The sequence below is a fragment of the Lissotriton helveticus genome, chromosome 1_1 (assembly GCF_964261635.1).
Source record: "Lissotriton helveticus chromosome 1_1, aLisHel1.1, whole genome shotgun sequence".
NCBI lineage: Eukaryota > Metazoa > Chordata > Amphibia > Caudata > Salamandridae > Lissotriton > Lissotriton helveticus.
In genome coordinates, this window is record NC_136057.1 from 965,700,346 (window position 1) to 965,726,361 (window position 26,016).

Sequence of the window (26,016 nt, forward strand, 5' to 3'; positions counted from 1 at the left end):
AACACACGCAACAGCTTCAACACCTGTTCGTCCCTGGCTGACTGCCGATTCACCACCTGTACCACAGCCATATTGTCCACATGGAAAGTCACTCGTCGGTGTGTGAGCACCTCCCCCCACAGCCAAATCGCCACCACCAAAGGGAAAAGCTCCAGAAAGGCAATACTCCGGCCCCCTCCGCTCCACTCTAGGGGCCAACTCTCCGCACACCACTTCCCGTTCCAGTACAAACCAAAACCGTCGCTGCCCGCCGCATCTGAGAAAATCTGCACATCCCAAACCATGTCCACGTCCCGCTGTAAGGGCACACCATTTAACTGGTTCAAGAAAAACCGCCACATCCGCAAATCTTCCCACACGCCCACCGACAAACGCACGTGGTGGTGTGGAGGCCTGTTGCCCGCCAGCGCCCTACCCAAACGCCTACAGAATGTCCTGCCCGCGCGTACCACTCTGCATGCAAAATTTAGGTGTCCCAACAGCACCTGAATGTCCAGGACTGCCACCTTGTGCTTCGCCACCATCACTGGCAATCCCAACATCTGCCGCTTTTTGTCCGCCGGCAACCGTGCCTCCATCCGCACTGAGTCAAGCTCAATGCCCAAAAACGACAGCGCCGTGCCTGGCCTCACTGTCTTTTCCGGTGCTAAAGAAACCCATAGGTCTTCCATGAACTCCTGAAACCTGTCCAGCCACCTGGCAATCCGTGGAGTCTGGGGCCCCAACCAAGAAAAAGTCATCCAGGTAGTGTGTAACTCCCTGGTGACCCGTGCGTTCCGTAAAAAACCATTGGAGGAACGTGCTAAAACATTCAAAAAGGGCACACGACATCGAGCAGCCCATCGGCAGAGCCTTGTCCACATACCAGCGGCCGCAAAACTGGATCCCCAGTAGGCACCAGTTGTCTGGGTGAACCAGTAACAGCCGGAAAACCGATTTGATATCGCACTTGGCCATTTGTGCACCGGGGCCTGCTCCCACCACCAAAACCATGGCCGCCTCCACCGAGGAGTACGACACCGTGGCCTCATTTTCATCAATGAAATCGTTCACCGACCCCCCTTCCGGCCATGACAAATGTTGGATGAGGCGAAACTGCCCCGCCTCCTTCTTGGGCACAACTCCAATGGGGGACACTATCAAGTGTTCCAACGGCCAATCCGAAAACGGACCTGCCATACGCCCCTCCCGGACCTCCCTGTCCAACTTGCTCTGCACCACATCCGGGTGCTCCCTTGCCGACTGCAGATTGTCCGCCCAACGCCTCTGCCGTGGCCCCGCATAACCTAAATGAAACCCCACCCGAAACCCGGCTGGCAAGCACTCGGCGGCCCCCACGTCCGGGTATGTACGCAGGGCCACTGCCAATTGTTCCAACTTAACCGGAGTACGAGCCCTGGGTCCCAGAGCCCCGACCCCCACGCCCGCTGCCCGCCTGTGGGGCGGCTCCAGGACGCGTGCCTCCCCCCGGCACCTGGGATCCCCCTTGCTGTCATGGGGGGCCCCAGCAACGTACCACGGGGTGTCCGTACCTACCGCAACCCGAGCATTCGTGCTTAAAACGGCAATGCTCCTTGGCACATACTCCACTGTTAAAATCCCAACAGGCGCCCGACGCTGCGGGCTGGCTCTTGGCCCATGTCCCCACTTGAAATGGCTGGTACACTATCGGCAAACCGCTGGCGGTAAAGATAGCCTTACCCGACCCCGCCAGCCCCATCGTGTGCTGTCAGAGGTCACAATCCAGTTCCCCCCACTTGGCCTCCGGATCCCACGCCATCCGTGCCCGAAACTCCTCATCCAACTGTGCCCACGCGTAACCCCCCCCCGTGATCTGCGCCTTCCGTATAACGTCCATGTACTTGAACATGGACACCGAGCGCTCAGGGAATTTCTCGCAATAGACACTCGCGAAAATTAAAAATGCCGCCGTCCAATTCTCAATCGTCAGGGGCACCCTCGGCCTCTTCTGCAGCTCATATTCCTCCTCCTTTGACCCTTCCTTCGATCTGACCTCGCGGTGTAGCAATTTCAACAGCTCCACATATTCCCCTTTCCATATCTTTTCCTTGGTGGACGCCATTAAATGCGCCCCCAGCGGCTTCGTGACCCCCATATAAGGGAGCCGCTTTATCTTCAGCTCCTTGCTCTCTACCTTCTCCGCACCGCCGTCTGACGCCGCCGCCCCCGCTGTACTCCCCGAGGTCCCGGGCGTCCCCCCGGCCGCCGGCCCTGACTCTCCGGGTGTACCGTTCCCCGCAGGCGCCAACAAAACCTCCTCTGAACCCACACTCTTATCCGCCACATACTTGCCTTTGCACAATCGATCCCCCCCCACGCCCCCTTCCCCCACCCCCACGGACACCATGTGCGTCCCATTGCCTTTACCTGGCACCAACGCCTCCCCGTGGCGCTCCACGCCTCTCCGCTCCATCGCTGACCTGTCCCTGGATTGTGTCCGGGCCACTGCAGCACCCAGGCCCCGTGACACCTGCAAAAAAGAGCTCACACCATTAACGGACCCCCGTCCGCCCTCGCCATCCCGTAACTCCCCTTCCTCCAAACTCTCCTCATCACCTTCACATAGTTTTACCCCGCCCCATCTATACACCTGGCGAGCCAGCGGAGGCGCCGACTGTACCCTACCAGCGGCCCGCTCCCCCTCTCTACCACCAGACCATACAAAACAGTCCTCTTCCATGCTGTTCTACTTCCACCGCTGGACCCCAAGCCGTGAGGGCCCTGTGGGGTGATGGGCCAGCGAACCCGCCAGGGGCCTTTGTGTGCCCGCCATGTCGTGTTCCCTCGCTGTCTCCGAGCCTGCTGCAAAAAGCACAGCCCTCCCTTCACCTTGGCGCCGTTCCGCCGCACCAAGCCTGGCCAAGTCTGCATCCCCGCGCCGATCATCCCCCTGCAATAAAAACGGTACTGCTGATGTGCTGGGGCCCTGCCACTGCGCGGCCCCCCTGCCCTCCTGCCACCTGTCCCGCGTCCCCCCGACCTCCCCCACATCCTCCTCCTCGCTCCATGCCAGTTCCCCAAACCCAGACCCCCCTATCTCCGGGGAACACTCCACAACCTCCCCTGCACCCCGACCCTCCGCCTGCCTAACCCGAGGCGCCACCACCTCCCCCTCCCTACCCTGCCCCCGTCCCACCCTGAGCCTCTCTCAACCCCTCCCCCCAGGAATCAAAGACATCCAGGCCCTCCCAATCCTGTTCGCCATCCCCCGACTCTATTAATAATGGGGAGACCCAACCACCCCCACCCTGCTCCTCTCTCCACCCCCAAGACCCCCCAAATCTCCCACCCGCTGCCCCCCTAACCCCCCCCCACTCCCCTGCCCCACTCCCCCTGCGTCCCCCTTCTAGTCTCTGGCCTTACCTCCTACCTGCCCCTCCCCCCTTCCAAGCTGTCCCCTTGTCTAGCCGGGGAGGGGCTCCCCTCCTCACTCTTCGCTGTGTCCCCCCTACCTGCCCCCTTTCTGGGGGCCCTGCTCTCTTCTGTGTCCTCTTGCCCCCCTGCCCGGCGCCTGCAATGACGCTCATCCCGCCCTCCCCCCCTTTGCCCCGCCCCCCACGGCCTTCCTCTCCGACCGCCTAACCGCCGAGTCCCTGCCCTTCTGAGGGATCTCCCCGCCGTCAGCCGACGTGCTGGGGAGATCCCGCGCTTCTCCGCGCTGCCCCGGCTCCTTACCCGGAGCCTTCTCCACATGCCGCAGGCCCTTGTGCTCCGCTCCTGTTTTAACAGCGCGGCGCTCCCGCAGCGAGGCGCCTTTCACCGCGCGCTTCCCCCCCGGCGACTGCCCCGCCCCCCCGCCAACACGCAGGCCGCGCTCCTGGTATCGGCGCGGCCCCCGGCACCCACCTGTAATTTTGGGGCGGTACACGGCGGCGAGCAGGCAAGGATCGCCGCCGCCACACCTGCCGCGACGCGCCTCGGCGGGCTTACTGGGACCACCAGGAGGTCCATCCGCCCCGCCTCACCCAGCAGGCGGATGGCCTCTAATACTCTAAAATCCCCATGTGCAGCCATCCTATCGTCCGATGCAACGACCACCTCAGAAACGCTAGGAATTCGCTGACGAAAAAACTCCACACTAGACAAATGCCAAAAAACCTGCACTCCGCTCCCAGGAATGCGGGAAGCCCCTTTTATAATTGGGCTATAAAAACATGGAGTTGGGCTGCTTTTGGGCTATACCCATGCTGCCCAAAAACGGCAAAATGGCCGCGCCCATGTCTCGCTCCCTCCCCCTCCCAAAACTGCCCGGGGGGCAGACCTCGCGGCTCGGCTGCCCCCCAAACCTCCCTTGCCACTTATTTCTTGGAGTGGATGAACTGTCTCAGTTGTGCTAGCACCTGATAGTCGAAGTGCCATGTTTTTGACCCCTCCTTTTGCCTTAATCCACTTTCGTAGTGGGCTCTCATCCAAGATAGGTTTGCTTCTCGTGTTTGAGAGCGATATAACCGTTGAGAGAGTAGAGGGGTTAATATTTTTTTTGTTCTTTACTTTGCCTTTAGCCTTCGCCCTCCCTTTTTTCCTCCATAGCTGCTTAGCCGTGTCCGTAGGAGATCCCATGGTCTCCTCATCTTCCTGTTCGTCAATTTCCTCATATTCATCGTTGGAGAGCCCCTCAATTCTATCGACGCTCCCAGAAGCAAGCTCAGTAGTGTTATTTACGCAAGCACTGTTATCTTCATACATATATTTCCTGTATTACTCCACTCTGCTCCAGATTGATAATAACCAGTGCTTGGGGGGTTTCATCATCTGGCACATCGTCCTTTTCAGGGCAACTTAGTTCCTGGTCAATGCTCGCCTGCTCCTGCTCCCCAACTGTGAGACCCACAATTCCTGTGCTCCCTGGCACTTCACTCAGAAGCACTCCTTTGTGGCTCCCTGAAGGGTCATCAGTCACAAGAATGGTGTCTTTATTCCGGTTAGCTCCCCAATTAAGCAGCACACCAACTGATGTATCCTCATTTAGCTGAGTTTTTGAAATAGTTGCAGCATTGTTGCCCTTCGCGCGGGTAGCAGTTACAGTGACCAAGGCAGCTTTTGACTTAACAACAGGTATTTTATCAGCAGCAGGAAACAGAGAAGGGCGAATAATTTGCGGCTTACCCGTCGGCGGGTTCACCTTATCGTGCTTCCCCATAGTCTCTGCCATAGCCGGTAATTGTTGCCCAGTCCCAATAGTCGATACCAGCAGGTTCGCGTTCTCCATCTGAGCTGTTGCAGCGGCAGTCCCCTGCTCGGAATTATCCTCCGTTGCCGGTGCCCCCCTTGTAGTACGGGACCCTCTCGGAAGATTCTTTGGGGCCATGTTTTTAACTGGAAACATATATCCTGAGCATAAACTCTGTGATGTCTCCCCCGCCGCAATAGCCAACTGCCTTGTGTAAAAGCGAAGTCCAGAGTGTCTGAGCCAGGGGAGGAGCATACGCCGAACCCAGCACGGCGTCCCGGGACACAGAACGCCCCACCCGGTCAAGCCGCGAAGCAGTAGAAGCTGTAACATCCACTGGTCCCGGTTTAAACTATCCCAGTGACGTTGCTGGGCGAAACAAAACTAAGCCTCAGTCGTGTCCTAGGTTGGCGAGGAGAGTTGCAAACCTCTCAACCCCAGCAGCATACACAATATTACACGGAGTGAAATTGCCCAGCGTCAAAACTTTAACAAGCTGCCCCGTCCTGTACCTGCTCAGCCGAGCGGTCTCCTCCGTCGAGCGGCAGCTGTCCTTGTTTCCGCTGTCACTCTCTGATTCTGGCAAGCTGAACGTGTTCTTGCTGCAATGGGGGGGCTCCGTCTGTTTCTCTCCGAAACTCTCCGAAACTCCTCTTCGTGCCCCCAGGGTCCCCGCCGTAGCAGCACCACGCGCCCACGGTACTGCCGTCTGGGAATCAGCCGAAAGTGAACGGACTGCCTGCTACGGAGCCTGCTTCCTCCGAGGGGGTCTGCGAACCGGTAACAGTCCAATACCGGTATTAGCAATAGTGGGCAAACACGGCTACTGCATATTTCAACTCCGCCGGTGTACTTGCCGGTGTTTGTCCCAGTACCGCGGCTCAGTCAGCTCAGTCCCAGCTCACAGCAGGTCTCCTTCACTCCGCTGCCGCCCTGCCCCATGTACAATTCCACTCCACTCTTGTGGCTCTCGCAGGCTCAGACCCAGTACTGCAATTCAGCTCCAGCTGGAATAGAAGGAAGAGTGAGTTGACAGGAGGCTGGGAGACAGCAAAACTTTCAACAAACTGCTTGTCTGCGGATAATGATCCTTTTCAATAACTGGTTAGCATCGGGAACACCAAGTCCTGCACAGCCGAAAAAACGGCAGTATCAGAGCGATGGGTTGAGGGAGCTTCAGGCTCTGCTGCACCGCAGTGGCGTCTTCAATCCGCCATCTTGTTCCCCAAGAGTTTTTTTACTATGTTTCTTTAATTTTCTACATGTTCTAAGGTGAAATATTAAAATGTGTATTTAATCCAAGAATGCCTCAAATACCTACATATAGGCTTCACTTAATTAAAATGTTTGTATCCTTCTACTCTTTAGTTCTTCCACCTTGTGACTGTTGAACTTATCTCAGGGTCACCAGAAAGACAAGTAGGTAACATTCAGTTGCCTGAATCCTGAAAAACGACTTACATTTTGCCCATATACATCAAAGATATAGTCCTTTTAGCTCCAAATATTTTGACCTACCTTCAGCTTGCCCAACCACCTCTGCATTCGGCCATGTGTGGCAGACTCTTGGTACTGGGCCTCCGCAACCAAACCAGCTGTGCACGGCTCTAGCATTGTGCAGTGGTCTCTGGGAGCTGGGTCAGCCACAGTGCCACTGCATCAGTTTTTAGCTGCGCTTAGTAGCTCCTGGGCACAGCGTACCATCCCCCGAGTTCGCAATACTCACCGTGCGCAGTCTTTACCATCTATCATGTGTTTTTTTTGTTTGCTTTTATTTTTAATCTTCAGGATTTGCAAACAATCTGAAGTGCGTCTTTGGAACCATCCTCCAGGGCGTTAGGAGATTCCCCCTCAGCCCCCATATATCACGTCTGTCACTTTCTTCGGGCGCCTGGCATCCTATAATGGCTGTCACAAAACTTTTCAGTTGCTGCTATCCATCCAAATCACAAAGATGCATTGGACAAATGGGAAAATGGTGCTGCTTCCAATGAGATTTGATTATTTTTAAAATCTATTTTCTTTTGAGGATTCACATCCACGAATAACCTGCTAATTAACTGACAAGATGCACAAAAATCCCTAGCTAGTTAAGTGTTCAAAGCCAGCCTGCACCTTTTCACACTTCACATATCTCAAAGCCCGCATATCGATTTAGCTCAAAACATTCAAAAGTACTATTCTGAGTATAATTCTAGTAATAGCAAGTTTAGTCATAGGGGCAAGCAAACTTTCCTATGGAGTAAAAATGGAAAACACAACTTTCTTTCCATTCCCTATTTCTTTCCGCAATAAATGTTTTTTGCATGAACAAAACAGCCAAACAAACCAAGCAAGTCCCAAATGTATAAGCAAAGCAAAAGGTAATTTTCAATTGAAATTAAGACTTCACCATAACGTAGCAGTCATTATAGCTGACAATATAATATATAGCATATAAATGTTGAAGTGAAAAGTGTAATATGCTATTTCTTACTATTGCTGACAGAGAAGCATGGCTTCGATGCAAAAGTAAAGTAAACAAAAATTGGTGGAATATCTGATTTAATCTGAGCCCCTGGTAATTACTCCCAGCTGCAGCCCCGTCCGTTTTTTTGCTCACCATGCCACCTCAGATAAGACCCAACCATATGCAAATCAGCCTTGATCCTGTTGCAATAGTCCAGCCCGAACTGTCAAGCCAGATCCTCTGAACCGCAACACAAGCAACCCAAGACCAGTTTTGGTCTATTTGGGCTTCTTGAGTCAGGTGCAGCTTGGGTCAAGTGGTACAATGAGCCCAAGACCCACATCTGAGCATACTAATCACACCTAGTGCATCTCATTAAAGTAAACACAAAGGTGATAGGTGGAATAATTCAATTAATGTCAGCCGCTGATAATTACTCTGGCCCTTATCCTAATCCATCATATTTTTTGCTCACCATGCTACCTCAGATTAAGAACTAGCCAAATGCAAATCAGCCTTGGTCCTGCTCCAGTAAGAACAGTCCTGCCATACTGCCAAGTTAGTGGCTGAGATAAGCATTCCATCAACCACTTTCTTGTATTCTTCACTAAGATTCACATGTGGTCACAATGTCGCTCCCCTCCTTACACAATGGCTTTATACAGCATATTGTACTCAGTAGATCTGCATGCATGGTTTATCTCTTGCCCTTTTCTATGTGCAGCAATACACCTTTGAACTGTAGATGTGGTAGATGAATGAATCTGTGTCTAATAAAACACTGTTTGGGGGTGGTGTGTTATTGGCCTACATTTGATTTCACTGGTGTGGCATAAATGTGTGTATTGTATAAAAAAAACACTTCAGTTAGTTGACGACCCCAGTCAGTTGTTAGGAAACTGACCACAATATCGTTCCACTGAATGGGTCCCTGTGTCCTTCAGGACAAAAGTTGGAATACCACATACTTCAACATCTTGCTAACACATCCATCACTTTCTCTCACAGCACCTTTATTTCAAGATCTGCTCAGTGACTAATGCCACAACAGATACTACCAACTGGCTCAACTTCTTCTTCAGTTACCACTTGCACTAAGTGAATCAAAATGTACCTGACCTCCGGATGTCACCTGATTGATCATTTACAGGGGCCTCCAAAGCTCTCCTCTTTGGCCCATCATCTCCATATGGCATTAAGTAGGACAATGGATGTTGCCTTCCACTAAAATGTAGGTGACATCAAAAATCTATCTCAAAGTCACAACCCCCAATGATAAGTTCCAGCAGAAAATCAGTTGCCTCAACTCCACTGAAAAATGAAAAGATAAGTGCATCATCAGGTGCAGCCATGTCAAGACTGATGTCAGTATTTTGATGTTGTGCCAGATTTCCACAGATGTCCTTCTGTATTTCAACACTCTGGCCACCTTTTATTAAAGGTCAAGAACTTTGTGTTTCTTGTGACCTGAGCTTTTCAAACAAAAAATGGCAGTGAGAGTGAAATCCCCTTCTTCCACTTGAACTCTCTTTTCACACTTCCCTCATGTCCTATCTTGTCAACCCTACATTATATTACACCAACTCCCTCCACCCGTGTCTCTCCAGTATTAACCATCAGACACCAGAAAGTCCAAGATGTGTATGAAACCCATGTCTTGGCATACCTGTCCTACTGAAGGCGTCAAAGTGAAGTATACAAAAAAGTGATGAATGGATCCATCGTAGTTTCCGTGCACACTGTGCCTCTCGAACCAAGCTATAGCTAAATGATTAGCCCAAACAAGGGCAAAACCGGTCTTGGGTTGCTTGTATACGGCTTTAGGGAGGATCTGCCCTTCATTTTTGGCTGGACTGTTCCCATTGGAGCAGGGTCAAAACTGATTTGCATATGGCTGGGTCCAAACTGATGTGGTGTGGAAGTAAAACCATACCCCGAAATTTGGACACCCACAAATTTACCTAATTCCATTCTCCCAGTTTAATTAATCAGAGACAGTGTTAAACCTCCCTTTCATGAGCTAATGTGATCCTGCACTAAGGCTTACAGAACAATAAATTAGTAGACTAAAAACTGTTCAATAAATAATGGTGAAACAAAACAAAAGAATAGTAGTGGTCTATATTAAGGAAAAGACTGAGCAGAAAGACAGAGGCAAGAAACTATGTGTCAGGTGCAATACGTGTGTTAGAGACTGGAAATGAATCCCATCAGCCCACCCATATGGCGGAGCATCGTCATCTGGGATTGTTTTAGGTAATGGTCTAGATAAGGAGACACACCTGTTGGTATTGCGTGTAATTCTCCAATTCTCCAAGACCTCCAGTGATGGATCCGACCCAAAGATGTTGTCACGTGGATGTAATGGTGTGGGAAGTTGATTCCAGTGAAAAAATGTGTGTGAACAGAAATCAAATGTGCAACTTAAAATTGGCTACCATGATATAGGGGAACTTTATTGGGGATAAATCATGGTGTCAACGTTAAAAAGAGTGTATGACAGTCTGAAATAATGACTGCCAGGGCTAGATGGTTTGCGGTCAACATGTTTCTGCCATTGCAGGGGCGTCTCCCCTACCAGGCTTTCATCAGGACCTTTATATACACTACTGCAAAGAAATAACAAGAACACTGTTCAAGATTGTTAAACAAGTTATACCGGATACCCTACCGTCCGTGGAATCCTTCCTGCGTCGGTGTTCCGGTTTCTGAATTTCTGAAGGATTCTTTCCTGAAAAATTTCAAACACACAAATATATCCATATAACAAATACATATGACACATACAAAACGTGCTTACTGTCAAAAATGATTTTTAATTGCTTCAAAGTCAGCCTTCAAAAAGATAGTAACAGAAGTAGTGGTAATTTTATTTACTCACCCAAAAATGCTTGGGTGTAAACCTCACCTCTCCTGGCCACTGCTCAGTAAATGGAGGCCCCGCTCTATAGTAGTGGAAAAACAAAGAAATTACATATGTGGGTTACCCTCATAAGGTGGGGCCTAACAAGTAAATGTCCACTACGTGTGCAATCAGAAAGATGCACTGAAAACCTTGGTATTGGTCATGGAAAATGGAGATTGCAGGAATTCCATTGGGCTGGTATATAACGTAAACACAAGTTTTGCTTTGAAACCATAACCAGAGCTAGTATAAGTGATGTATAGCTCTTGGTAGTGTAAAACAAGAAACTGGCAAAACTTTCAAGATTCTGTCTGTTGGTTTTTTGCCCTTGACTTCAAAAAGATGGCCAAAGAAATGTTTACCACAGGACTCTAGCCAAAACATGGTTGGTAGCTCTGGTTATGGCTTCAAAGCAAAACTTGTGTTTACGTTATATACCAGCCCAATGGAATTCCTGCAAACTCCATTTTCCATGACCAATACCAAGGTTTTCAGTGCATCTTTCTGATTGCACACGTAGTGGACAATTACTTGTTGGGCCACACCTTATGAGGGTAACCCACATATGTAATTTCTTTGTTTTTCCACTACTATAGAGCGGGGCCTCCATTTCCTGAGCAGTGGCCAGGAGAGGTGAGGTTTACTCCCAAGCATTTTTGGGTGAGTAAATAAAATTACCACTACTTCTGTTACTATCTTTGTGAAGGCTGACTTTGAAGCAATTAAAAATCATTTTTGACAGTAAGCACGTTTTGTTATGTCTCATATGTATTTGTTATATGGATATATTTGTGTGTTTGAAATTTTTCAGGAAAGAATCCTTTACAAATTCAGAAACCGGAACACCGACGCAGGAAGGATTCCGTGGACTGTAGGGTATCTGGTATCACTTGTTTAACAATCTTGAACAGTGTTCTTGTTATTTCTTTGCAGTAGTGTATATAAAGGTCCTGATGAAAGCCTGGTAGGGGAGACGCCCCTGCAATGGCAGAAACATGTTGACCGCAATACCATCTAGCCCTGGCAGTCATTATTTCAGATTGTCATACACTCTTTTTTAACGTTGACACCATGATTTATCCCCAATAAAGTTCCCCTCTATCATGGTAGCCAATTTTAAGTTGCACATTTGATTTCTGTTCACACACATTTTTTCACTGCAATCAACTTCCCACACCATTACATCCACGTGACAACATCTTTGGGTCGGATCCATCACTGGAGGTCTTGGAGAATTGGATAATTACACACAATACCAACAGGTGTGTCTCCTTATCTAGACCATTACCTAAAACAATCACAGATGACGATGCTCCGCCATATGGGTGGGCTGATGGGATTCATTTCCAGTCTCTAACACACGTATTGCACCTGACACATAGTTTCTTGCTTCTGTCTTTCTGGTCAGTCTTTTCCTTAATATGGACCACTACTAGTCTTTTGTTTTGTTTCTACATGTAAAATGGGGGTGAAGACTGTGTTCGGTGGTCTCTAAATATTTATTCCCCTTGGACCCTTCTCAAATCTTTCGTGTTACACAATAAATAATGGTGCCACTTAATACCAGACTTCTAGATCAATGGAAAGTTAAATAGTTTGATGAAAAAAAATCAAAATAAGCACAAACATTCATAATAAGCGAGACAGGGTTGATGCCATGACCAGTCTCAGATGCCCAGTTATGAACAGTATGCACAGATCAGAAACCTATTCTACATCTCAGTGAGCAGCAAAATCATAATGAAATTGGGCAGCCTCCTTAGTACAACAGGAAAATGTTCTTCTAGCTTACCCACAAATGGAGGGGTGTTTAATACACAATTCTTGCACAGAATTATTAGGAAAACTGCAAAGTAATTGTGGTGTGAACAAAGGTGTTATTTCCTCAGCAAATCAGAACTCAAGAATAATACAAGTCATTACCTTAGCACATAAGCAACATTCCAATACTAAGGATTGTATTCATCACTCTCTATGCTAATGTCATCCGGAGATGCTTGAACAAATATGAAACATTTAGACAATAAGGCTTTCTTCAAGTGAATGAATCTAGTATAGAATAGATAATTGTAGCAATTTTACATCCACACCATAGCAATTAGAACACAAGTAAGGCTACTACTGCAGTAGAAATAAAGCATTATGTCATCAGTTTAACCGTGTGCTCTGTGAATTCTGTGGAGTGAGGGGGTGTCATGGGAGGGGGAGGAGTGAGTGACAGAGATGGCATTCATCTTTTTGAAAATGGAGATTTATACAGACATGTGGCCTAACTAAAACACATGAATAACTTCACTTCTATGCATCATATGGAATTTGTTTTACGTGTAATTGCATTAATTAATTCTATATATGTAGGATTGTGTGCAAAATTAAATATTATACATCATTATAAGTGCAATAAAATATAAACTTTTAAAACAATTCCACAGTGGCATGGATTGCGCAATAATGATGTACTGTCACGGGTGAGTAGCTCGCTTAGAATTCCCTGATTGATTGAGACTAAAACTACAGTCCATGCAAAGCAACCTCAACATGTTCCACAATAGAGCAAGAATCTACTTTTTAATATTGCTCCCTAACATACATGCACAGCACTTGCTTACCTCTGAAATTAAATGCTCAGATACTTTCTTCCGACCCTATGAACACCTCATGAACCAAAACACTGGACGAGGTGACAGCTATTTTTATGCCTAGAAATCCCAATCTGTGGAACAATCCTTCTCTTGCTACCAAGGCCTCACCTTCATACATCTCTTCTGGAAAGGCTCTACCCTTCTTCAACATTGCTGCCCCCCAGCATAGCATGATCCACCAGGTAACAAGATACATCTCAATAACTTAATTATTTCAATGTATGTCCAACATTCCGCTTGCCTAGCTGTGCTTAAGCAGCATATTGACACCTTTTTGTTTCAAGTGTGGAATTAGAAATGTAATAAATACAGAATATAACTTATTTAGACTGCCCAATTTCCTATGAAAGGAAAGTAGGTACACAATAGTAGACTCATAGGTTACCCAATGAGGTACAATTAATTTGTTGGACGTGACCCTGTTTGCAGAATCACCCCAGATGTTTGTCTTCTGTTGCTGAACCTGTTTTTTTGGCATTAGAACTCTGTACACTTTACCCCTGCTAACCAGTGCCTAAGTGCTTGTGCTCGCTCCCTAAAAGATGGTGTAATTGACCTACACCTTTCGGCACATTTAATTTAAATATACGTCCCTAGCACATGGTACTACGTGTACCCCAGGCCTGTAAATTAAATGCTACTGATGGGCAGTAGCACACATTGTGCCACTCTTTAAAGTGGCACTGTAAAACATGTCTTGTGCCTGTTACTGCAGCCTGTACTGCAGTTTCAAACTACAAGTTCAACCTGGCAAAATAAACCTTTTGCCAGACCTGAAGCTTGATTTTTAAAATGTATAAATCACCCCTAAGTTAGGCCCTAACCACCCTTAGCACAGAGCACTTACTATTTAAAAAGTAGGACATATGTGGTTTTACACATCCTGACAGTGAAATACTCTCAAAATCTTGTTTCACTGCTGTAAGGCCTATCCCTCCCATACACTAGCCCCTGGTTACTGTATTAAGTTAGAAAAGTGCGGACTTTAGATTGGGGGACATAGCGAGATGCTTTTTACACTGAAATGAAATACAATTTAAAATCCTCTTTATTGCTAAAGTCAGATTTTAAGTCACTTGCCTGCAGTCATCCTAGGCAGTTTGGAGCCAGCACCAGGTAAAAAGGAAAACCTGAGAGAACCAGTTTTGTGGGTAGATAAGAGAATTCTCCCACACAAATGCTGGCACCAGGTGTTGTAATGGGACCTTCATAAACACTCATTAGAACACTCCTCGATCTGTGAAAGATTCAGAAGAAGGACAGCTCTACTATTGGAAGAAATGTCATGCTGTCTGAAGAAGGAAGTTTGGACCTGCTTGCCTTGATCCCAGAGTGACTCCAAGGATTAGTTGGTTAACCTCCCATGTGAGTTACAGAGAAAAAGCAAGCTTCCAGAGACCTCCTCAAAACAGTCCAGCCGACCAGCACCAACAGAACCTGCCTGAGCCCTGCTGTTGGCCTCTGCTGGAGTGAGTCCTGATGCCCAAGAGGTATCTCCCAGGTCCAGGACCCTTGGCTGGCATCAATTAGAACCCCTCCACAAAAATAAGGTCAAAATCTTGAAGTATGGGGTCTTTGTGGCTGCAAACAGGCCTTCTCGTGACAAAACTCTGCCGTCCATGACTACGTTAAGTTAAGAAATGTATTGAGTACAGGTACACCAAACGCTTTCATGGTGCTGAGGTCTAGGGAGATGTTGCAGCAGTGAGAGGATTGACTTTGTCATACACCTGGGAGAACAGCCAGGTCTTAAGCTGTTTCCTATATTGTGTATAAGAGGTCACAGACCTCAACTCCTCAGGGAGAGAGTTCCAAAATTGCAGGGCCAAGACCGCAAATCTTAATCCCCATGTTTTTTACGTTTAAAGGGCGGAGAAGCCAGCAGATTCAGATGGGAGGGCCGCAGATCCCGAGAAGGAGTATAGCTCTGGATCCTAGAGGAGATAAATGCTGGACTGTTACCGGAGAGGGTCTTGAAGATTGTGCATCCCAGCTTAAAAGCACAGCGTTTGGCCACAGGAAGCCAGTGTAGGCTTTTCATTAATGGTCTGACATGATGCCATTTGGGCTGGTGGAAAATCAACCTGGCTGCTTGGTTCTGTACCAACTGTAAGCGATGTAATTGATAAGCTGGGATGCCTACATACAGTGAATTTGTGTAATCAACACAGGAGATTACCGCTAGGATGACTAAAACCAGGGCTTCCGTGGTCAGAAATCTACTGATCGTCCGAATTCTTCGCAATTGGAGGAAGCAGGAGGAGACCACTGAGCTAATCTGAGCTTTCATGGACAGATCATTACTGATCACAATACCCAAGCTCTTGCTAGAGCCTACTGGGAGTGGGAATTACCCAATAATGGAGGCCAAAAGCTGGAGTTCCATGGGTTAGCTAGGCCACCCGTAATGATCAACTCAGTTTTGTCAGGGTTCAGTTTTAGTTGGTTACTGTTCATCCATTCACTGATAAAACTCAGGGTGGATTGAAAATTGAACAGGGAAGATTCAGATTGGTTGATATTGAATACCAATTGAAGGTTGTCAGCGTAGTTAATATTCCAACCTTTCTTTCTCTCAAGGAGCGTATAAAGGTTAGTAAATACAAATTAAAAAGAAGCGGTGAAAGGGAAGGAGACCTGGGGAACCCCACAGGCCAGTTTCACTTTGTTGGTAAGTGAAACTGCTTGAAACTAGTTGCTGATAAAAGAAGAGAGCCACTTTAGTGCCAGACCCTGGATCCCGTCATTGCTGACACGGTCAACCAGGAGATCATGATCAACTGTGTCGAATGCTGCAGACAAATCAAGAAGTACAAGGGCCTGGGTGATACCCTTGTCTGCCCCTTCCCTTTGCTTGTCCATAACCGTGAGAATAACTGACTCCGTTTGGTCTGCAGGTCTAAAACCTGCCTGATGAGAATCAAGAAAATGGGAGTGTTCAATGAAGGAGCTGAGGCATATTCACATATTCACACTCATTCTATCAATAGCACTGAATTGCACTCATGTATTTTCACCCGCTCTTGTTCACTCACTCTGAATCACTCATTTGCACTCTCTCACTCACTCTTACTCTGACTGAATTATACTTACTCATTTTAACACACACACACAACCACAATCCCATATACAAACATACATGCTCACACACATACATGCTCTATCGTCCAAACTCATTCTCACCCACATGCATGCACACAACATACATGAAAACCATTTTTTTTATATAAGGTGCCAGTGAAGGTCCAGATCTTGGTACTCCACTTTCACTCCACTTTTTATTACACTAATAGGGAATAATAAACTATTATTTACTATTAGCGTAACAAAAATGAGCAGAAAACGAGGTTAGAGTCTGACCCAGATATTGCAAGACAGGGGTCGAAAGTGGCAGGCCAGGGGTGGCAACTGCGACCCTTGGCTTCCCCTAAATGATGCCCATGCTGAAAGGCAGGAGGATCACTTATTTTCTTTTTAAAAGAACATATATTGCTAAGTCTTGTTCAACCAGCTTTACAGAAAACCGAGCCAAACACACACCAAAAGTAAAAATATTGTGTCCAAAGAAAGCAAAAAAGACTGCGGAAGACTTACAAAGTAGATGGACAGCCATAAAGCAACAGTTTCCAATTCCCGATCTGCAATGTCATTGAATGCTGAAATGTGTGAAACATATTTTCATACAGAACAAATACAAATAATACATTTACATTTGGCAATAAATGTTAATATAGAGATATGAAGAATAGATCCTGGTTAGAAATTGATTGTGTGTTGGGCAAACTGGATAGCTTGTTGTCTACACTGTGTGTGGGGGTGAAATATATTGATTGATTGTTATTACATAATTAAAACTTCTTCCTCTTACAGATTCTCTTAGGGCAGAAATATAATGTGTCTGTCGACTGGTGGTCCTTTGGAGTGCTGGTCTATGAAATGCTCATTGGACAGTCTCCATTCCATGGCCAAGACGAAGAGGGACTGTTCCAATCCATTCGGATGGATGACCCATTTTATCCACGTTGGCTCAACAAGGAAGCAAGAGATATTTTGGTCAAGGTAAGACGATGTTCAGATTTTATTTGACTGTTTTGAGATTTGAATCTCAGGTTGTACTAACCTTGTGCACACAAGATTAAATGTTAGCATTGTTATTTTCTGTCGCTCAACATCTCCAACAGCACATACTCTAAGTTATGAGGGCCAGTTGTGGATGCAGTGAAAGGGGAATGGGCTGAGAGAGAAAACAGACCAGAGGACTCCACACTCTGCTATCATCATTTCAGGTAGCAAGGAGGTCTGCAGGTTTTAGTGGATTGATACAAGATAAATAGATGTCTTCAGTAACTTAGCAATATCTCTGTATAATCAACTCTGTGCCTCAGTAGGACAGTTTGGACGTCCTGAAAGCTATAAACAAGTATACATTAGTATCTCAAAAATACATGTAGAATAATCCTCTCTGTGTTTAGAGGAGCTACCTGGAGCTTCGCCTCTAGACACTCTTGTGGAAGATGATTGTAGCTTGTACTTAAAAACTGCAAAGTAAAGCTCACCATTAGCATTTTATTGTTCCCACCTCATAGCAATGTGCAAACAGGATGGAAATCGAACATATTGTACACAGACCATACTAAGGGGCTGATTACTAGTTTGGCGGATCGGATACTCCATCACAACGGTGATGGATATCGCCTCCTCAGTATTACAAGCTCCATAGGATTAAATGGAATTGCAATTTGTCAAAGGGGATATCCGCCACATTTGTGATGGAGTAACCCTGTCCACCAAACTCGTAATCATGCTCTTAGTGGTAAGCATTACCACCCACATTGCTTCCTTACATAACATAGTGTACCACTGCAGGTTTAATAAGTTCTTTGAATTTGTAATACGCATCAAATGCTGCCTGAAACAGTTCCAGGTATTTACAGAACATAGATACAGCAGTCAGAGCAACAGTACTTTTTAAAAAGGTCACTTTTCAACAGTTCTTGGAAATGGAGTTCTTACTGATACTATGGTCATCTTCCATTGATGAAACGCAGTTGTTTCTCCGCTCCGTGTCTACATTGTAACCGGAGCTAATGCCCCTTGTCATGTATGTTTCAGCAGGAGCTTATGTATTTTATAATAAATAAAAATGTCCTTGCACAGCAAGGAAACCACAGGTTTGAGTCCTTGCAAAACCTAAAAAAATGACCATCCCAACTACTTGATAGAAAGGCCAGCCAACATTCAGTTTACCAAACGTGCTCCCACCATATCAGCAGAAGTGGTTTTGGCAAAAACTCGTGTCACAGTGGATAACTTGGGAGGAAAGATTGCGCAGGTTTGCCAGAGGCAGATCTCTACTTCCCTAGTGTTTGGTGGTCCTTCTGTCAAAGTCTAAATAAGGCCTTTAGATTGAGCGATTGGTTAAATGACTTAGACCCACGGGTTAACTGATCCACAGGCTGATTCATAGAGTTTCAACATCAAAGGAAGATCCATGTAACAGTAACCTTGCAAAGGAATTTGAACTTTCAGGGGGAAAAATATTCCATGTCAATTTGGCAGAGGACCTACGGTTAGAAAGCTCCAATAATCATTGATGTTTTACATCTTGACAGATGGAGAGAGACAAAAATGTTCCGAATACATTGAGAAAAATCTAAATGGTTCTCTGAACTTCTTCATCATAAGGAACAGAGAGGCAGGACATTCTTCTACATAGATTATACCATGGCTAAACATATTACCAGGAATACCCTATGTTACTGTCACAATGAGGAACATAATAGCATAGTCAGTAGAAGAAAGAATACTGCAATTACATTGACACACCCGGAGCTCCAGCTCCTTCTTGTGGAATGGTGTGTCTGGGGTTCTCTGGCTGAAAGTGGCCTGGAAAATGATGGGAGTTGTCAGCTGCAAAAAGAAACTCACTGCAGAAGTGGAGTTGTGGTGTCCTTCACATCCTATATTCATCATCACTCTTATAAATTGTTTTAAATAAATTGAAATATGTTGGGACAGGAATGTCTTGCATAATAATCAGGTGCCCAATTACATGTGAAACTGGTATGCTGTCTAGTGCTGTGCAGAGGACTAGGCCAGTCCATGACAATGTGAGATTCAAAACCTGTGCTGTGAACTGAAGGGTCAGAAGCATGACAGTAACCTACTGTCCTTGTACTGGGTTTATCACATGCAGCAATAGTGGCAGCCTACTGTGTTTGTGATTTATGGTGTGACCAGAATGTTTTCTTTGTGGCAGTGAGAGGGTGGTCTACTGTCCCCTCTAAGGGGACCCAGAATATGCAGCAAAAATCTAATGTGCATATTGAGTGCCCAGTGAGTGTGTGATACGTGTATATTGATAGTAATCTGTGTGCATGTGTGAGCCTGAGTATTGAAGCCAGTAGGCTCAATTTTACATGCTCCCATTCTTAGCATGTAAAGTGAGTATAGCTTACCCAAACATTGAAAGTGTATTGTCTTCATTCCTTCGATCCGAAAACCAGACAGTGATGAGGATGGAGAAAGGGCTACCTTTAGAAAATCCATGAACGCTTTGTTAGCGTGGGACTACTAATTAGCAGTCACTGACTGCCATTTGGTGAATGGTAAGGGAGAGAGGCGGAAATGTTGTTTTTTGTTAAATGTGAGGAAGTTCTAGGCCATCCATCCTTTTTGTCTGTCTCTGATTGCTGCTTCAAGGAGGGTAATGAAATTCAGGTGCAGTAAACAATTGTGTCCGTGTTTTTTTTGAGTAATCCTGCTTGAAGTCAGCCCTCGTGATACTTGCTATAAGATCATAGCCTTACAAAATGGCTGTGTCCGAAGAGCATCCCGGAAATTATGTTTGAAAGGAAGCCAGCTGTAGTACTGCTTGTTGATGTTCTATGGAATACTGCTCGAGGGTTCCTTAGAAGGATGAGGGAGCCAGAGGGAACGTTGGGATTTAACTGGTGGCAGTTGTAACCTGTAAGAGACATGCAACGGAGAGAGAAGAGGATGTCAGTAACTTGTTGCCGCTCGCGCTGAATGCTGCGCGTACATTTTTGAATTTTAGAATCTTAACTGTTTTTAAACGAAACCTACCCGGCTTGCCTTTTCGGATTTGCACATACTCCTTCTGGGACTTTGTCCTCTGCCCTGGTACACTGCAGTTGGAGCCCTTTGAGTGGAGGGTGGGGCCAAACTACCCCTGAGACACAGCTGACTCCATTCGGGACGGAGAAGGGGCAGAGTAACTCCTAAGCTTCCCCTTATCAGTCCATGGACCAGCCGACTCACGCAGCAGGCGCGCGGCTGGTGCGTCGAAGAAGTGCCAAAGGCATGCCCGTCTGCGCCCGTCCGCGTACGGCCCGCGTCCAACGCCAGCCATGCTGCCTGTTTGCAGCCAGCCACAAGGATGATACTGACCAGGGACCAAATCCGTAAGCTTAAGTCCAAAGGCTGTCCTAATCCAATACACATAAATCCCTGCACACTAGATCTAAAGGTTCTTGGCCAGAACCCCCATTGCAAGGACTGTACCTTTGAATTCAAAGAAGAATACCTAGGTAAGAGGTGTAAGTCCTTTGATAAAGTCACACCTTCAGACTCAAGGACCGCCAGTAGAGGGTCAAACGTCAATATTAAAGCCTGCTTGAAAAACTACAGGTCTCTCCCCAAGCACGCTGATGATATCTGGCTACTATTAGAAGTGAGAGCCTGGGATATTATATTCCTCACAGAAACATGGCTAAGAGAAAGCAACACCCCAGATATCAGTCTGGCCATCCCTGAGGGCTATAAAATAGTCACAGAAAATTGAGTTGGCAACAGACTAGATGGTGGACTAGCTATAATCATAAAAAAGGAACAGGAGATAATGCACAGAAGGATTGAATCCATGGACCTGTTTTCCCCCACTCTCTCCATTGCAGGAATGCTGGTCTATAGACCTCTGGGATCCAAACCCACTGAGCTATGAAATATATGTGACTTGATCGCCGACCTCTCTTTGAAATATTCAAACTTTTTATTCTTGGGAGATTTCATTGTCCATATGGGCAACACGCAATGTCCTTTAGCCTCCGAACTAGATGACACACTCAAAGAATTAAATCTCAACCAAGTGGTCTCTATGCCCACATATGTGACAGGACACATACTGGTTCTTATCTTTACAAATATCTCAACCTTAACGGCAGAGAACCCCATTCCTCTTGCATAGTCAGTTCACAGTCTGACTCCATTTAACCCAACCTCCACCGCAAATCATGACCACAGGTAGATTAAGCACGAAGTCCGAAGAAACTGGAGGAAAGTCACCCCCGAAACCATGGGTCCGGCATTTCTTAACACCCCCTTACTACTTACCGGAGAACCTAACAGTGATGCAGCAACTTTCAATCAATGGGTCACCTCTGCCATAGACAAAAAAGCCCCCATGAAAGTGATGAAATTGGCCAGCAATAAACCCTCAGCCCCTTGGTTCATGCCAGAACTGCAAAAAAAAAAGATGTTGCAAAAAGCTTGAGCGGATATGGCACAAAACCTACAGAACTGAGATGACAAACACCTACAGGAAAGATGTAAAGCAATGCCATAGGCTAAAATGCACCTCCATAAAGTATCATATAGCCAACCAAATGAAACTATCAGTCAATTCTACTAAAGAAGTTTTTTAAATTGTCCAAGACTTCCTGAAACCAGGGACGATGAATAGCACTATAACCCCGTACGATACTCTCTGTGAGAATCTCTCAATCTTTTTTCAAGAAAGAATTCAAGACATCTAAGCCTCATTCACAGATACAGATACCCCTAAAACACCTTCCTCCCACCCACAAACACCTGGTCGGAATTGTGCCCTTTTAACCCTGACACCTCTATTACTGAAGCAGTTGAAAAAAATGTAATCTGGATCCCCCATGGATCCCTGTCCTGCTAGTTTTTTTTAACTATTTGCCCCTATGATTAACCCTCCACTAAATTCGCTATGGAACCCATCCCTAAAATCAGGCATATATCCGTCCACCTGGAAAACTGCACTTATCCAACCTATCCTCAAGAAAGAGGATGCAGATCCAACTGTACTAAAACATTTCAGACCCATCTCCCTTTTGCCCGCACCAGCCAAGGTTCTTGAGAAAGAAGTGCAGAAACCGCTATCCAACTCCCTAGAATCTAATAAACTGCAACACGACTCGCAGTCCGGATTTAGAGCTGGTTACAGCACTGAGATAGCTCTGTTGGAGGTAGCTGAAACAATCCGGGAAGCCTTGGATAAGGGTAGCCATGCAATGCTGGTGCTGCTTGACCTGTCAGCAGCGTTTGACAAGGTGTCTCTTAAGATCCTCCTTGACATGCTTAGGCAGCTGGGAGTAAATGGGACTGTCTTGGCCTGGTTCAGTTGCTTTCTTGAGGGGCGATTCCAGAAAATGAGTCTACATCCTCACGTCTCATCACCCCGCCTGTGATTTGTCGAGTACCGCAGGGCTCGGCCCTCAGTCCGACCCTTTTTAACATTTATCTTGCCCCCCTAGCCCCACTCATAGAGCAACATGGAGTAAGTGTGATCTCATACGCTGATGACACCCAGCTGGTGTTTTCCTTCTAAGATCATTCAGATGCCCTATTCACAAACTTCAAGCAGTGTCTGACAGATATATCAGCCTGATGACTAAGAACTGTCTACGGCTGAATGCCGATAAAATGGAGGTACTGCTTTTTAATCAACCTTCCCTTAACCGATCTGAACTATGGTGGCCTTTACAGCTCAATCCTCCTCCACTTCCTGTGTCCTTGGCCAGGAATCTGGGTTTTAAATTTGACAACACCCTCTCATGCAAAGCCCAGATAGGATATGTGTCCTCTTCATGCTTCTGGAAATTAAAGGTGTTACGGAGATTCCTCCACCTCCAACCAATAGACTGTAGGAAAACAATTGTCCACGCACTTATAACATCACACCTGGACTATGATAACAGTCTATATCTGGGCCTTCCGGCCTACCTGTTCAGGAAACTGCAAACAATACAGAATGCGGCCGCAAGGCTTATCAAAAATGTCCCGCTAAGGCATCACATCTCCCCCGATCTGCGTAGCCTACATTGGCTGCCCGTGAAAAAACGAACAGAATTCAAAGCACTCACTCTTGCTTACAGGGCAATAAACAGAGTTGGCCCCACTATCTACGGAAAAGAATCTGTAAATCCCAGCAAACAAGGAATCTGAGATCCAATCATCTTGAACTCCTCCTCACCCCTCGTTTTGCCAAAGCTAGAATGGGAGGGCAGTCCTTCCTCATCAGAACCACGACCCTGTGGAACTCCTTACCCGAACACATCAGAAAGGCCAACTTGGAGTCTAGTTTCCAGAAATCCTTGAAGACATGGCTCTTTAATCTTCCTTAGCACCTTGTGGATTCAAACATACTCACCCCACCTCTTTCTTTGTCTCCACTGCCAGCACTGGGACACTCATGTTGGGGGTAGCTGCGCACTTTACAAGATTTGTAAAAATAATAAGAAGAGATATTGTGATGCTGTTATGTTGTCAGCTCTCTAGAGAATAAACTTCTGGTGGATAACAACAATTGGGAGCGGAATTGTTATTTACTGAAGATAACCAGTCAATCAATCAGAGGGTTTATAGACGCAGCTACTCACCCATGAGGGTCTCGAGGTGCTGAGGGGGGATGGGGGCTGCCGATCCATCTGGGCACAGGGATAACTTCTATATTATTGTTGGCGACAAGGATGAAAGATAAGACTTTACTTTTATTACATACTCGTACACGGCCTGTGGCAGTAAAGAGTTGCCAATACTGGGGCAGCTGAGAGGGTTATAGCAGTTTTTCAGCACATCCGAGCATCGCACAACTGCAGGCCTATGCATTCTAAAAGCTTCCAGCTGAAGGCATAGGCCTTGCATTCCATGCAGGGGAAGGGACTCCATCTGTGCAACCGTCAGCAGTCACCATATCCAATGCAGTGAAGTGCTGCTTACGTGGTGTTAAGGTGGCCATCTTTTATTGGAGAGCCTCAAGTTTGAGTTATTGCGGTGTTGGAAGACTTTGGAAGAGTCTGATGTCAGAAGGGCCCATCAAATTAAACTGTACAGCTGATGGTATTGAGCGCAGTAACCAGTGACATGCACATACGCATACTCAGCCGGGCGTGTTGCTGCGATGACACGCTCAATTAAAATAGTGTAGTGCAACCAGTAAAACATGCACTGCACAAATCTGCTGGTAATACAAGCATTGTCTAAAGCAGTTTAAGGGGTGCGTAGCCCAGTGGTACAAGCATTGTCTAATGCAGTAATATTTAGGTTCTTTTATCCCAATGATATGCTGTTTTGCAGATGAACCATACGTACTATGCAACACTGCACCAACGTGTTGCAGCCAGAGGATAAGCACTGTACAAGACTGCACTAGAAGAGAAACTAGTGCCAGAGAGACAGCCACACTTTTATTACACTGTGTATATATAGCTATGCTTGCGTACATTTAATGTCAGGAGTTTAAATCAGTGATACGCACACTTGTGTCAGTGTGTTGTACTCATTCTGGGCATGTCTGCTGCAATGGTACACTCATTTGCAACAGCTTAGTGCAAACAGTGAAGTCCAGAGGTGTTTACTCCAGTGATATGCTCACTGTGTCAGCGTGTTGCAGCCAGAGCGCACATACTGTGAAATACTCCACTGGAAGATACTAGTGCCAGAAACGTAAACACACAGTTGTATAGTGTGCTTGATCGTGTTTGTGTACCGTTGACCCCAGGACGATGGTGAAGTTGTTGAATACACTATTGGGTATGCATCAAGGACACTCAAAGTCAGAAACACATTTTTTGACTATGGAGAAGGAACAGTTGGCATTCTGGGGGACTGTTTAAAAGTAAGCTGTATGTGTGGGTAATCAAGTTCATAATAAAGACTGACCATAAAACTTTGGTCACAATTTTGAGTGGTGATAAAATTAAGGATCAAACCCCACACATAGAAAGGTTTTATATGAAGCTTTTGCAATTTCACTTTGACATTGAGTATATTCAGTTTAAAAATGCAAGGGCTGATTACTTATCTTGAAGCTCATCTAATAATAAGGAGGGTATGGAGGATGTAGAGGGCGTAGAAAGTTGTGTGATTGCAGCTATTGATTTGGAGGAAATGTGTGCCATATCACAGGCAGAATGAAGGACGGAAGTTGGAATTGATGAGATTATTAAACAATCAATTGAGTATGTCACTAAAGGGTGACATAGGAGAGATCTGTGAAGGTAGCTTGCCAACCATTTTCGAATTTGGCAAATGATTTGTCAGTTGAAGACTGATTATTACTCAGGGTGGACAAATTGGTACCCCTTTCAGTTTTGAGGTACAAGCTTATCAGGTTGGCACATGATGGACACCTAGGAAACATGTTTACAAAGCAAAGGCTAAGACAAACCTTTGATGGCCATCCATGGACAGAGAGGCTGACAAATTCATCAGTGGGTGTGCTATTTGTTCCACTTCGGAGAAAATTTTTATTGTGAGGAAGCCACCTTTGCAACCGAATGAGTGCCCATCTTGAGTGGGAAAAGGTTGGTATCGATCTGCTTGGTTCATTGTATTTCCTTCCAAGCCAGTGTCGCTATGCTTTGGTCTTAGTAGATTTATAAGTGGCCCTAAGTAAAATGTGTATCAGAGCCTTACACTAAAATACTTATTGAGTTTTTGAACGCTGTTTGCCTGCGGGAACTTTTGCCGCAGTTTCTGTTGTCAGACAACAGTGTCCAATTTGAAAACAAGGAAGTGAGGAGTTTCTTGAAATCTGGAGATTTAAAACATCTGAGAACTT

The 26,016-nt window shown here is 46.3% G+C and overlaps 1 protein-coding gene across 2 annotated transcripts in view; it reads left to right on the forward strand.

Moving 5' to 3' along the window:
• Positions 1 to 26,016, forward strand: part of PRKCQ (protein kinase C theta) — a 452,364-nt gene that overhangs the window by 343,339 nt on the left and 83,009 nt on the right. For both annotated transcript variants that reach the window (XM_078677123.1, XM_078677128.1), the window contains one exon: positions 17,058 to 17,246. In XM_078677123.1, the coding sequence (XP_078533249.1) occupies positions 17,058 to 17,246 (189 nt within the window). The remainder of the gene's footprint in view (positions 1 to 17,057; positions 17,247 to 26,016) is intronic.